Source organism: Loxodonta africana, chromosome 3 (genome assembly GCF_030014295.1).
Source record: "Loxodonta africana isolate mLoxAfr1 chromosome 3, mLoxAfr1.hap2, whole genome shotgun sequence".
NCBI classification, from domain to species: Eukaryota; Metazoa; Chordata; class Mammalia; order Proboscidea; family Elephantidae; genus Loxodonta; species Loxodonta africana.
In genome coordinates this window covers 168,809,106-168,824,478 of record NC_087344.1, presented here as the reverse complement: position 1 = coordinate 168,824,478, position 15,373 = coordinate 168,809,106, and the positions used below count along the sequence as shown (strand labels likewise).

At 43.2% G+C, this 15,373-nt stretch overlaps 1 protein-coding gene across 2 annotated transcripts in view; it reads right to left on the bottom strand.

The window, feature by feature from the left end:
- LOC100663034 (mitochondrial adenyl nucleotide antiporter SLC25A24) overlaps positions 1–14,772 on the bottom strand; it is a 59,115-nt gene extending 44,343 nt beyond the window's left edge. The window contains exon 1 of one of the 2 annotated variants that reach the window (XM_003409532.4): positions 14,438–14,772. In XM_003409532.4, the coding sequence (XP_003409580.1) occupies positions 14,438–14,620 (183 nt within the window). In that variant the 5' untranslated portion in view covers positions 14,621–14,772. Of the gene's footprint in view, positions 1–12,958; positions 14,388–14,437 lie in introns of those variants that run through there. The other variant, XM_064282473.1, reaches the window with a different exon arrangement.
- Between the last annotated feature and the right edge of the window lie 601 nt (positions 14,773–15,373).

Here is a 15,373-nt window from a genome sequence, read left to right as displayed (position 1 = left end):
GGGAAATTATTGTAGCGAAGATTCCCCCCACCCCACCCCACCATGAAAATCTGCCCATGTGGGCCTTTCTTTCTGTGATCAACCTCACACCCACCCCCAAGTTCCTTATTAGTGGCCCCAGGGTGAGGCTGCTATAACCGCTAGGGTCCCAGCTCTATCCTTATAGCTCTTAACAGCACATTTGGGAGGACAAGGAAAATCCAGAAATGGGCAGAAATTAAGTCAGCTGGGGTTCAAAGAGAAGTCGGGAGACACTCATAAACAATGCCTGTGGCATCTCTTAATTCCTACCTTCCAGAAGCCCAGAGGTCCCTGGCTTCCCTGTACAGAGACCTATGGTCACTCATCCTGCTCCACTGGAAATGTGGAGGTGTAGTTTCATAATAAAAACTCTACTGTTTATGTAATTTGTTTTCCTAAATGTGGACTACTTTTTAGAAAGTTAAATATTAAAGTTCATAAAGAAAATTTAATTCAACCATTATCTGTTTAGCTCTTGCTCTATATATCAGGCATCATCTCAAGTACTGGGAAAATAAAGAGAGCCATGGCAGCTCCTTGGAACACTCATGGGTTTCCCTTCAGGAGGAGACTGCATCATGGTTACTCATAAGCACTACTGTAGGCCACTCAATCGACACTTCCTTCTAGAGCTGCTGAGCTGTGCCAAATGTCTAAAGCTGTTTCACAAGGTGTGCTGTGGCCCAATCAAGAGTAAACTGTGTCACAAAAGTAAGAGTTCTTTCCTGTGCACTGCAGAGGGTGCAAATAGTGGCAAAGAGTCCAAAAAAAAAAAAAAAAAGACATCCAGGCAGAGCACGGCCTCAGAGTCTATGCACCAGGTAGCAAAGACAGAAGCCATGGCCAAGGAGACAAAGAAAGCAGAGTAATAGCATTTTACTGAACTGATAGGAGAGAGCTGACCCTAGAGCTGACAGTCTCCTCTACTGAAAGGTACCTGTTTTGAACAGCTCTTTCCACTTTTTGAAATAATTCAGTTCATTTTTGCTTATTATTTACAACCCCCAACCCAGCCACCCAACACAACAGACCTACTATAGGGTACACTTTGAGAATAGTTAGGGATCCTGTCTGTCTTGTTCACCACTATATCCCAAATACATGGAACAGCATCCGGCACTATTCAAAAACATTAATTACATGAACTTAATATGTATGTTGAGCACTATGCTAAGCAAATGGGTAGTTCTTACTATTCCTAGTTTACATTTAAGGCTTCTGGACATTAAAATGGAGCCCTGGTGGCGCAGTGGTTAAGAACTCGGCTGCTAACCAAAAAGTCAGCAGTGCAAATCCACCAGCAATCCTATGGGGCGGTTCTACTCTGTCCTACAGGGTTGCTGTGAGTCATAGACAACTCAACAGCCAAGGGTTTTTTTTTTGCGGGGGGGGGGCAGCATTAACTAACTTGGCCAAGGACACAAGTCTAGTGATGGTGAAACCAATACCTGAACCCTGGTTTAACTAATGCCATACCCCATAATAATAGTCACTATACACACTGCACCAGTTAATATGTAGTAAACCAAATATACAATGGTTTGCATTTAGACTGAGGCTTCAAATTTTCTCAGCAAATTCTTCTGTTGTTTTTATAAATCCTATCAAATTCAGATCTCTTGATGAATTCGTATAGACTTTTTGAGCTCAGAGTAGTCAAAAGGAATTATGCAGCACCCCTATGGAATGTTGTCTTGTGGAAGCTTCTTTATTTCTAAATGTATTCATTGGAACACTGATAAAAGAAATAATCTGACTGGCTAGGGTAAAATGTGAGCTGAGGCCTTAAAGAACAGTTATTATTATGAGGCAGAAGAAGGGGAATAAGAAATCCCAGGCAGAGAGAAGAAAATAAAGGGGGAAATGTGTTTGTGGACCAGTAAGGGAATATAGAGTGCAGGGAAGGTGACTGAAAAGGTCAAAATGCTACAAAGATGGAAAGGTATCTTGTGCCTTGCTAAGTAATTCCTCCTTTCCTTTCATTTCTTCAGAAATGAGGAACATCAAAAAAAGGATCACATCAGATTTTAGAATATAAATCGGAAAAACACAAAAGACACTGGTTTTACATATTTTAGAACATTTGACATGAATGTAGTTGGAATTCCATTGTTTTTCTTTTAGTCTCCCTGTGGTTTTGCCCCCAAATGTACCTCTATGACTCCTATGTCCTGTTTCCTCTGGTAATAAAGTTTCCAACAATTAAAATGGTAATGGAGTGAATCCTTCCTGTTAACAGAGAAATTATCTCATGGAGTAAAGCTTGAAAACTAATCCCATTTAAAGCAATAAACATTTGCTAAGCTGCTGGTTTTGTATGGGACTCTATTCCCTATGTAGTTGTAAATTTAAAGACAAAGAATTAAAAAACCATAGAAAATGAGACTAAGAAGAGCCTTAAGTCAGGTTACCCAGTCCAACTACTCCACTGATGCCATCTGGTCATTCAGCATGAACTTGATAACCATGGGAACCCAGGCTCTTCAAGGAGTTCGTCATCTAGTACATGGGATACCACAGTCTGCAGTTTTTTACATGAACTTTTATATCTAGTCATATTGATCTTGTTAAGAGCTCTGTCTAGGAGGTAGGGAAGATATCTGCAATTAAGAATAAGAAAACAAAAGCTTGAGGGCTTAAATGACTTAGCCAGGGTTACCTGGTCTATTCACGTGAAGTATGGAACTCTTTGAGCATGCCCGTTCTACTCTTGTTCTAGGTAATCCTCTCAGTTTCAAAGGTCCTATCACCCTGGTGGAAACCCTGGTGGCGTAGTGGTTAAATGCTACGGCTGCTAACCAAAGGGTCGGCAGTTCAAAGCCACCAGGCACTCCTTGGAAACTCTATGGGGGCAGTTCTACGGTGTCCTATAGCGTCGCTATGAGTCGATTCTTGACTCGACGGCACTGGGTTTGGTTTTCATTTTGGATCACTCTGGTGGTGTAGTGGTCAAGTGTTAGGGCTGCTAACCAAAAGGTCGGCAGTTTATATCCACCAGGTGCTCCTTGGAAACTCTATGGGGCAGTTCTACTCTGTCCTATAGGGTTGCTATGAGTCAGAATCGACTCGACAATGACAGGGTTTTTTTGGTTTTTTTTTGGTTATAACCCTTATAAGGAGCCCTGGTGGTGCAGTGGTTAAGAGCTGGGCTGCTAACCAAAAGGTCTGCAGTTCAAATCCACCAGCTGCTCCTTGGAAACCCTATGGGACAGTTCAACTCTGTCCTATAGGGTCGCTATGAGTCAAAATTGACTCGGTGACAATGCGTTTGGGGTTCTGGATACCTGTTACGATTCTACATCTCTCCTAAAAAAGTTACGGCAAGAATGTTACCTGTGAAAATACGGCAAAAAAAAAAAGCTTAGTTTTAGAAATTGCCTGTAATTTCCCAGACTAACTGAATATACTCGTTAAATCAGCTAGTAGTGAATACAGGAATATCTTCTTAAATACAGGAATACCTTCATACTCTACAAAACTAGCCCTTTTTTTTTTCCCCCCACATATTGTCAAAAAAGGTGCTACTAAAATGATGCCAGGACTAGAAAAGGAAGAGAAAATATCTGTAACATCCTATTGGGTGAGATCCCTTTTTTTCACTCTATTGTCTTAATTCTAAAGTCAAACAGATTTTATTTTTTGGCTCTACAGCGTTCCGAAGTGTTCTACGTTGAATAAAAGTAAGCACGCTTCCAGCTAACTGCTCACTCTTCACCATCATTTTATTTTCCTCATGATTTCCATTTCAGCAAATTAAAATGTAGATTATTTTCTCCACTCTTTAATGTCCTGAACTGTGATTAATTTTTTTCATCAGAGTACCTCAAATGACACCCAAACAGCATCTCTTCAAATGTCCAAATGTAGCTTTTGATGAAAACAAAGAAAAAGAACAGAATATTCTAAAAAGCAGATAGGATTAGATAGTTATAGAGAAATTAGTAATGGTTAACTACTGTATCTCCTTGTACCACATACTACATTCTACTCTCACATCATATTCTTACATTCTGGGAGTCCTAGGAGAACTTAATCTGAATTTTCTTTCTTCTGAAACACCAATTTCATAATAAGGATATTTGGAAATATATAGAAGAGAGAGCTCATAGGAGAGATCTTGTAGCAATTTCACTTCCAGCTGGTTCTTAATTTTGTTTCAGAATTTAAAGTCTTTTCCCTTTTATGGATAACTTTGGAACAGTCCGTAAGCGTTAGCTATTATATTCCTTATGCCAATTTTCTGCATTCTACTCATAGTCCCTGGTGGCGTACTGGTTAAGCATTTGCCTGCTAACCAGAAAGTCAGCAGTTCGAATCCACCAACCACTCTTTGAAAGCCCTATGGGGCAGTTCTACTCTGTCCTATAGGGTTGCTATGAGTTGGAATTGACTCGACAGCAATAGGTTTGGTTTAGTTTGGTACTCATAATCTATGGTGTTTCCATCAAGGCCTAAAGGAACTTAAACAGAATTTGCTCTCTTTTAAATGCTGAATTTATTACAAAAGCTCTGAAACATGGAGAGATCAAATCAGATGGAGATTTATAGAGATTTTAGTTCAAGCTGAGTATTTATCTACTTTAAATGCAAACTTTTATCTTGAAACCTTCCCTTGAAGAGTCACCTTATAGTTCTCATTTCTGGGTATTTGAGTAAACAATCTTTCTAGTACTTGACATTATGCGAATCTTTATTCTGTGCCTCTTAAATTTGCCCCATAAAGATTGACCCCATAATCCTAATTCCAAGTATTTGATTAGCTACTGTTTCCCAGGCTTGGCTGAATGCCCCCTCTTCCTCCAATCTATTTTCCACAAAGCCACCAGCCTGATCTTCCTAAATCATAAATCTGCCTGTGTCCCTCTCTTAAGTACCTTCAAGGGCTCCTATCTTTCCTAAAATACAACTCTAAACCACCCAGGATGCCATAATGCCTTTTATGATCTGGCCCTAGCCTGCCTCTTCAAGTTTCCTTCCATGCAATTTAAAACCAACCAGAGCATTCAATGCTGGATTTTGCACATACTGGTGCCACTGTTGGAGAGGCACTTCCCCACTAGGGCCTTCAAGACTTATCTTTAAATACTGCCTTCTCTTCATAAAAGTACTAAAAGAAAGCAAGAATAAACTGTTTTATAATCCCAGGGAAAAGAAGGCCTTTTCTAAGCATTAAAATAAAGGCAAAACCCATATTTATAAAAGTAAATACATAAAAATTGCAATAATTACCTCTGAATGACAGAAACACAGTAAATTAGAAAAACAAACTGGTAAATATTTACAAAACACATGAAAAAGGTAAATATCCTTGATATTCCAAAAAAAAAAAAAAGCCGCTCTTACAAAATTTTTTCTTTTTATCGTACTTTAGATGAAGGTTTACAGAACAAACTAGCTTCCCATGAAACAGTTAGTACACATATTGTTTTATAACATTGGTTAATAACCCCATGAGATGTCAATACTCTCCCCTCTCGACCTTGGGTTTCCTATTACCAGCTTTCCTGTCCCTTCCTCCTTCTAGTCCTTGTCCCTGGGCTGGTGTGCCCCTTTAGTCTCATTTTGTTTTATGGGCCTATCTAATTTTTCGCTGAAGGGCGAACCTTAGGAGTGACTTCATTGCTGAGCTAAAAGGGTGTCTGGGGGGGCCATACTCTCAGGTTTCTCCAGTCTCTGTTAGGCCGGTAAGTCTGGTCTTTTTTTGTTTGTTTGTTTGTTAGAATTTTGTTCTACATTTTTCTCCAGCTCTGTCCAGGACACTCTGTTGTGATCCCTGTCAGAGCAGTTAGTGGTGGTAGCCAGGCACCATCTAGTTGTACTGGACTCAGTCTGGTGGAGGCCATGGTAGAGGTGGTCCATTAGTCCTTTGGACTAATCTTTCCTTTGTGTCTTTAATTTTCTTCATTCTCCCTTGCCCCCAAAGGAGTAAGACCAGTGGAGTGTATCAGATGGCCATTCACAGGCTTTTCAGACCCCAGATGCTACTCACTAGAGTAGAATGTAGAACATTTTCTTTATAAACTATGTTATGCCAATTGAGCTAGAGGTACCTCCAAGACCATGGTCCCCACAGCCCTCAGCCCAGTAATTCAGTCCCTCAGGGAGTTTGGAAGTGTCTATGGAGCTATAAAACAAACTTTTAGAAGACAAAAACCCAAACTTAAAAATGAATAAAAGACATATAAGCATTTAATTTAAAAAAAGTATAAAAAGACAAAAAATGTTTAAGATATTCAACCTTACCAGTCACTATTAAAATGTAAATTAATCACGCAAGAGCATATTTCACTTTCAGAATGAGAGCATTTATAAAGATTGATGGTATCCAGTACAGACAGGGACATGGAGAAGCAGGCACTGTCATTCAACAGAGAATGAAAACAACCGCAAAGTTCTCGGAAGGCACTTCATATACAATTTTAAAACGTGTGTACCCTCAGACTGAGTAATTTCTGCTTCTCAGAATTTATCTTATGAAAATAATTGGACCAAAATGAGAAAAAGATGAATACAATGTCATTTATAATCATTTTTAAACTATCAATAACCTAAATGATGATCAATAGGGCTAAGTAAAATAAATTAGGATACAAACATACAACAAAATGTCATGCAGCCATTAAAAAAGGATGTAGAGCAGCGGTTCTCAAACTTTTTAGTCTCAGCATCCCTTTACAACTCTTAAAAACTATTGAGGACTACAAAGAGTTTTTGTTTACAGTGAAGACCATGTAGTTGTATCACTCAGATCTTTTTTCACAAGATCGTGCTGTGGGGAGCGTGGCTGACTGCCGCCTCTAGCCGTGGCACCCTCAGATGCACTGCAGTGAGCTCCAAGGCCACGCTTCTGCTGGGCTGCTTCCAACCAATGACTGGGCATGGTGGGGAACTAGAGCTGGGATATTTCTGCACATGCTATCCCTTCATGGATAACACCAGCTCAGGGAGTTCCCCATCAGCTGGGCTGAGATTTTCACAGAACCACACTGTGGCTAAGGCTTTTCCTGTACAATCATTCCTTCCCTATCCCATTGAATGAGGAGGAAAAAGCCAGAGCCTGGTTTACTGATAGGTTGGCTCAGTATGTGGCTGCAATCCAAAAACTGAAAGCAGCTTCATTACAGCAACATCTAGGAGGGACACTGAAGACAGTAGAGAAGGAAAGTCTTGCCGGTAGGCAGTTATCCACTTTGTATGGAAAGAGAAATGGCCCAAGGTAAGAATATGTATGGATTACTGAGCAGTGCCCAAAGTTCTGGCCAGTTGGTCAGGGGTGCAGCTGAAAAGGACTGGAAGATCAGAGAAGAGGAGGTCTAGGGTAGAGGCATATGGATAGATATACGGGAGTGGGCACAATTGGTAAACACTCTGGTATCATACATTAATTCCCACCAGAAAACATTCACCACAGAAGAAGCACTAAACAACCAAATAGATAAAATGGCTTGGCCAGTTGAGGTTGACCAGCATTTATCACAGGCCACTGTAGAACTACGGGGTGGCCGTGACAGCAGGATAGAGGTTACACATGGGCCCAACAGCATGGTTCCTCAATTGTAAAAGTCAGTCTAACTCTGTTGCCTGTGAATGTACAACCTGTCAGCAGAAAAGACCAATGCTGAGCCCCTGACACAGCACAATTCCTCAACGCTACCAACTGGCCACTCGGTGGTAAGTCATTTACAATGTGCCCCTTCTGTGCCAAAGGGCCAATGGCTCATCCTCACCTATCATTTTCCAGGTACAGGCTTCCCTTTCCTGGCTGTAGAGCCACAGCCTGCACCACTATCTGGAGGCCTATGGAATGCTTGATGCCCTGGAGTGAAATCCCATATAATAGAGCATCTAGCCAGGGGATTTGCTTCACAGTAAAATAGGTACAGAGTGGGCCCGTGAACAAGGAATCCACTGGCCATATCACACACTATACCACCCAGAGGCAGCTGGCCTCACAGAATGCTGAAACAACCTACTGAAAGCACAAAGCACCACCTAGGAGACAATATTCAGCAAAGATGAGATGCCACCCTCATGATGCAGCATATGCACTAAGAGACCTCTGTATGGCTCTGTGGCCCCAAAAGGAAGAATATATGGTCCAGGAACCATGAGACAGAAGCAGGAGTGGCCCCACTTACCATTATTCACAATTACTCACTGGGGGACTTTTTGCTTCGTGTTTCCACGACTCTGGGCTGTGTAGGCTCAGAGGTCCTAGTCCCCAAATGGGATGTACTCTTGCCAGAGAATACAGCAAGGGTCTCATTGAACTACAAGCTATGGCTGCCATCTGAGCACTTTGAACTCCTTTTGCCTAGGGACCAACAGGCAAGGAGTCACCATCTTGGGAAGGATAACTGACTCTGATCAGAAAGAGGTAGGGCTGCTTTTAAAAAAAAAAAAAACCAAACCCAGTGCCGTCGGGTCAATTCCAACTCATAGCGACCCTACAGGACAGAGTAGAACTGCCCCACAGAGTTTCCAAGGAGCACCTGGTGGATTCGAACTTAACCACTACACCTCTGGGGTTTCCTGCTTTTATACAATGGGGACAAAAAAGAATATGTGGATGCCTCCTAATACCTCCTTGCCCAACTATAACTATGAATGGGCACATGCAGCAACACCAGCCTGAGAAGCTCAGACTCCTCAGGAATGAAGGTCTGGGTCACACCATCAGGTAAGCCACAAAGGCCCACAGAGATGATAGCTAAGGTTGGGTGATATTTAGCTGAGTACCTGTTGTGACCAACTGAAGTGATGTGGACTGTAGTTTACCCCACTGACTTCCCTCTTCTAAGTCTCCTCCCAAGAAGACAGGCCCATGAGAACTCCCAAATCTGTATGAAGTGGGTCTATGTAGTACAAGGAGTGGTCTACGGTGGCCAGGCAGTTGCACAGCTCAGACTGTCCTTCAGGAGACCCTGCCTCAGGAGCAAAGCTGACTGACGGCCTACCGCTACCACACCTCTGGACCCACTGCAGCACCCACACCAAGTCCACGCTTGCCTGAGGCTGCTCCAACCAATAACTAGGCACAGCAGGCTACCAGTGCCAGGCAGCCAGTGCAGGATCCCCCTAACAGACAATGTTTCCTCAGTGCGTCACCATTAGCTTAGTTCAAATTTTCTCAGAACTGTGCTTTGGTCTTAAGTTCTTCCTAAACCAATCCTTCCTTCTTGTACTCTTTTCACAGGTGAAAAACTTGCATCAAGAGTCCCTGGCTGGCCCAAACTGTTAAGCACTCAACTACTAGCTGAAAGGTTGGCAGTTCAAACCTACCCAGGGATGCCTCAGAAGACAGGCCCAGCGATCTGCTAACGAAAGGTCACGACCATTAAAAACCTACGGAGAACTTTTACCCTGCACATATGGGATCACCATGAATCAGAACCAACTCAAGGCAACTAACAACAAACCTGCATCATGGTCTGAAGACTCTCTCTGCCTACTCCTATTCCCTCTCCCTTACCCTTCACAGGCATTTCCCCCAGCAAATCTTTTGCACACCCAATCCCACCTTGGTGTCTGCTCATCAGAGGACCAAAATGGACACAGATGATACCAGTAGTCATCCAAGAGAAGAAGCACTAGCATGGGATTGGGGACTGGCTCACTCCATGCCCAACAAGCAAAGAGAACTCCACCCTGAGTGCGATGTGGGGCAAGGATAATCCCCTGCCCAAGGTGGACGCCCAACTGCTGAAGATTTCACTAGTGGTGACCTGGGAAAACATCCTGGTTGAGGGCAACACCTTGGCTGGTGTAATGATTCAGGCATTTGAAAAATATGAGGGGAATTATGCTACAAAGGTAGATAAAAAAAAAAAAAAACATAATAATAAAAGGAGCAATTTAGCAGAACAACATTAAACTTGGATACACCTTGCAGCATAGTCTCAAAATAAAAGCAGATAACTGACAGAATTATAAACACAAGTTGACGAATCCACAATCATAGACGGAGATTTTGAAACGCCCATTGTCAGCAGTAGTTGTAGTAGTAGTAACGGCCAATTTAATGGCTAATAGTTTACTGATTGCTTATTTAGTATCAGGAAACCCTGGTGGCTGCAAACCAAAAGGTCGGCAGTTCAGATCCACCATGTGCTCCTTGGAAACTCTATGAGGCAGTTCTACTCTGTTCTACAGGGTCGCTATGAGTCAGAACTGGGGTTTGTTTTTTGGGGTTATTAAGTATCAAGCATTATTCTAAGGATCCTTGGTGGCACAATGGTTAAGAGCTCAGCTGCTAACTGAAAGGTAAGTGGTTCAAATCCGCCAGCTGCTCCATGGAAGAAAGATGTGGCAGTCTGCTTCCATAAAGATTACAGCCTAGGAAACCCTATTGAGCAGTTGTATTCTGTCCTATAGGGTTGCTATGAATCAGAATCAACTCGAAGGTACCAGGTTTTGGTTTCATTATTCTAAGTACTTTGTATATTTTGTTTCTTCTTCACAAAAACCCTATGAGTTTGTCATTGTTAGTTGCCATTAAGGCAGTACCATTTTTTCTCTGTTCTAGATGAGGAAACTGAGGCCAAGAGGTTAAGAAAATTGCCCAGAGTTAACCAGGAAGTGGCAGAACCAAGATAAACCCGAGCCGTCTGACTGGATTTTTCCTACAAGCTTAGCTATGCACATAAAAAGATGTTTACCTATATTTTATCCATCATTTCTAGGTATCTCGAAAAAGGAGAATTTTTGGTTATCCTATCCTATTTTATATACGCTAGAAATAGAAACCCTAACAACTGCTTTACATTTAAATTTTGTCTTTTTAAAATTATTTCAAATGGGCCACTGCCTTGTCTAGAGTATTTAAAAGTAGAGCCTCAAATCTTTCTTTTATTTCTTTGATTAGATGAAAATCACCACACACGCCCCATCCTCAAGATGCTTGGTCTATCAAATAAGGAGGGCCCAGTCAGCAAATAAAAAATGTCATATGAAAATCATAACAGCAGTGTCTTAATACCTTGCGCTGCTATAACAGAAATTCCACAAGTGCTCGGCTTTAATGAACAGAAATTTGTTTTCTCACAGTGTGGGAGACTAGACATTCAAATTCAGGTGCCAGCTCTAGGGGAAGGCTCTCTCTGTCCACTCTGGGGGAAGGGCCTTGTTTTTTTTCAGCTTCTGTTCCTGGGTTCCTTGGTGATCTTCATCTGATCTGGCCTGTCATCTCTGCTTGCTTTCTTCTGTGCCTAATCTCTTGTATTCCTCAAAAGTGACTGGCTTAAAACAGACCCTACACTTATATAGTTTCATTAACATAACAACGAAATCGCAATTCCAAATGAGATTACAGCCAGGGGTGTAAAGATGAGGATTTACAACACAAATTTTTTGAGGAGAGGGGCATAATTCAAACTATAACACCCCCAGGCCAATCTGACTGGTGATCATGTGGAGTGTATCTCCCCCTCCATTTGTGCTTGCTTAATCTGCTCTTTATACCTCAAGAGACTGACTTAAAACACACCCTACACTAATACTGCCTCATTAACATAAACCACAGGTAGAGGAATTAGGATTTACAGTACATATTTTGGAGGGAGACAAAGGGTCTACACACAGCAAGGTGTGATCACTACTTTAGAAGGTAGTCAAGAAAGGCTTCACAGAAACCCATAGTAACTTTTTTTTCCAAAATACATTTATTTTTTCCCTAGTTATAGAAATTGTATGTGTTCATTTTTAAAAACTGAAAATAATATAAAAACTGTGAAGAAAAAAGTAATCTAACTCCTACCACCCAGAAATAATCATTACTAACCTTTTATTGAAGAGTGTACAAGTCAAAAAAGAGTGCTAGGATCGGGTTAATAATGTCTGGTATGGGCACAGGGAGTCATGTGTTTGCGTATATATGTGTGTATGTGTAAAATATATTTTATGTACATGTATACAGAAACAAAAATCCCAAGCCCATTGCCATCGAGTCGATTCCAACTCCTAGTGGCCCTACAGGACAAAAATGAACTGCCCCACAGGATTTCCAAGAAAGCAGCTGGTGGATTTGAACTGCCGACTTTTTGGTTAACAGCCAAGCTCTTAACTACTGTGCAACCAGGGCTCCTATGTTTGTGCATGAGATATACATATGTATAAATATGCCATACTGTTCTACATACAAAATTCTATACAATTTGCATTATAATTTATTTTTATATAAATTTTGGAAAACTGAAGTATTTCTATTCCTGATTTTGAGTTCTCCCCTCTTTTTCTTAACCAATCTTACCAGAGGCTCATCTATTTTACTCATATTTTCAAAGAACGTACCAAAAAACATATATTTGGAAATTTAAAACAGATATTTACATAACTCATCAGTCAATCATATTAGCAAACACTTTGAACTAAATAATAACGAAATAAAAACTTATGGATGCAACTAAAATCAAAAACCAAAAAAAAACAAAGCCATTGCTGTGGAGTCAATACCAACTCATAGTGACCCTAAAGGACTGAGTAGAACTGCCCTATAAGGTTTCCAAGTCTGTAAATCTTGAAAAAGCAGACTACCACATCTCTGTCCCATGGCTAGTAGGTTGGAACAGTCACCCTTTCCATTAGCAGTCAAGCACTTTAACCACTGTGCCACCAGGGCTCTGGTGCAGCTGAAGAGGTGATTAAAGGGATAGAAGTATCATAATAATCTAAAGGAGCCCTGGTGGCGCAGTGGTTAAGAGCTCAGCTGCTAAAAAAGATCAGCAGTTGGAATCTGCTAGCCACTCCTTGGAAACCCTATGGGGCAGTTCTACTCTGTCCTATAGCATCACTATGAGTTAGAATCGCCTCAGTGCCAACAGATTTGGCGGGGCGGGGGGGTTTGTTTTTGTTTATAGCTCAAAATTAATGAGTTAAACATTTGTCTTACTTATCTAACACAACACGTGGGTGGGTTTAACAAACAAATTTATTTTCTCACAGTTAGGAGGCTAGAAGTTCGAATTCAGGGTGCCGGCTCTAAGGAAAGGCCTTCTCTCTGTTGGCTCTGTGGGGAGGTCCTTGTCTCTTCAGCTTCTGTTCCTTGGCTCCTTGATTTTTGTGTGGCATGGCATCAATCTTCCCTTCTCTCTGCTATATTAATCTGCTCCTTTTATATCTCAAAAGAGAGTGACTGTAAACACACCCTACACTAATACCATCTCAACACAACCAAGAAAACTTATTCCCAAATGGGATTATAACCACTGTTATATAGGGGCTAGGATTTACAACACATATTTTGGGGAGACACAATTCAATCCATAACAGCATTCAACTCAAGAAATTAGAAAAAGCGCAAATGAGTAAACCCAAAGAAAGCAGAAATCAATGAAGTAAAATAGAGATGGCCAGCAAAAAGTACCAAAAGCTGATTCTTTCAAAGTATGAACAAAATAGGCAACTCTTTGGCAAGATTGAAGAGGGAAAAAAAACACACACACACACACACAGAGAAAGATATCAGGAACGGAAATATCAGCTGGAACTTACATAAAATCATAAGCAAATATTATAAGCCTTAGACAAAATGAAGTTTCCCCCAAAATTATAACTTATTAAATGTGACTCAAGAAAAACAAAAATCGTAAACTGAATAGGCCTGTAACTATTAATGATATTGAAAAAGTTGTTTTAAATATAACTATAAAACAGTTGTTGGGCCTTACAGTCAGTTATCTAATCACTTTCCCTCTTTGGCAAGGGAATGCCACAGTATTACGATTCAGTGGGACTGGACAGGTTCCAAATATCCCCGCCCTGCTAAGGGGGTTGAACTTCAGGGACACAATTCAAATGACTCATAGGATGTATAAATTGAAATGGCTCAGCACAAGGGGTCACCCTTCCGATCAACTTATGTACTCAGGGCAATACCTTAACAACTTCTGAAAGAATGGAATGTTGCCTCTCCTCAACAGGAAGTTGGGGGAAATATACGATTGGTTTTTCAAAAAGGCTCGTCTTTGAAACTGTAGATAAATGCAGCTGGTGCAACAAAGCAGCTTCAGAAGGGCACAAAGTTTGAGCCCTCCCGCAGACCCTGGGACCCAAGTAAGTCTGGGCGCTAACGATCGATTAACACAAAACGCAGGTAAAGGACCTGGGACGGATTCAGCCCAAAAGTGTTTGTGATACAAGGTATGAAATTTTAACAGTGCCCGTGCGCCAGAGTGTTCATCAATTTTATTTGGAAAACTACCGATTGCCATTCTGATCCCGACCTGCATCCGTGCTGCAAGGGTGACTGGCCGCTCGCCCCATTCCCGAGTGTCTGACCCTGGCTCTCCGTCCGCGGGCTGGGAGCTGCAGTTCCGTCTTCCTCCTAGCAGAGCCTCCGGCCGCCCCCCACGTCCCAGGAGCGTCCCCACGGTCTCCGTACCCCTGCCTACCGCAGGCCCGCGCCCCGGCAGCGACCCACCTCCTCGGCGTCCTGGCCCAGGGGGATGCCCAGGCTCTTGAGGCCCTCCTGCAGCTCGCGGATGTCCACCACTCCGTCCCGGTTGCGGTCCAGCTGCTGAAAGAGGGTCTCGTAGCGCGTGGGCGGCTGCGCTTCCTGGCAGGCCGCCGCGGGCAGCGCGAAGCCCCGCAGCCAGCGCAGCATGGTCGCGGAGGCGCGGGGCGGCCCAGGGGAGGGAAGCTCGGAGGCTGAGCGCGCCGCTGCCCTGGCAGTGAGCGCAAGAGCCGTGGGCGGCCCGGTCACTGCGAGGACCCGCGCGACGGCTCCGGTCTGGCTGGGAAGGGCCGCGACGGAACAGCGTTTGGGGCGCCGCCCGGGGCGAGGCCTCAGCTCCGCGCTCAGCGAAAAGGACCGAGACCCCACCCGAACCTAGCTGGGCGCGCAGGGCGTGGCCGCTCCCGCCGCTGCTCGGGGAGGAGCTCGCCCCGCGGCGGCCTGCGCGAGGGAGACAGAGGGACAGGCGTAGCACCGCCTACCGCGGGCTGGAAGCGAAAGGGCTGCGGAGCGGGGCTCGGGTGTCCGGAGAGCTGGAGGGGCGGTGAGGGGCTGGGGAGCGAGTTCTGCCCCGTCCCGAGTCCAAGTGTCAGGGGTGCGGATACCAGGAGGGAGCGCTCCCCCAGAAGATCGTGGGTTTCAGCGTAACAAAGCAGCTTCAAAGAGCTACAAAGTGTGAGCCCTTGTACAGACCTTGGGACCCATGTAAATCTGAGACCTAACAACTGTTGATTAAATGTTTGCAGAGGCACAAAACGCAGGTAAAGAACCTGGGATGAATTCAGACCGAGTGTTTACATGCTTCAGTGGGGGCAGGGAGAGTTGGAAACGCAGGGTGCCTGAAGGCTTTTGGAGAACTCTCGGAAGAGCCACCCTTCCGACTGGGAGCCTTGGGGAACTGCC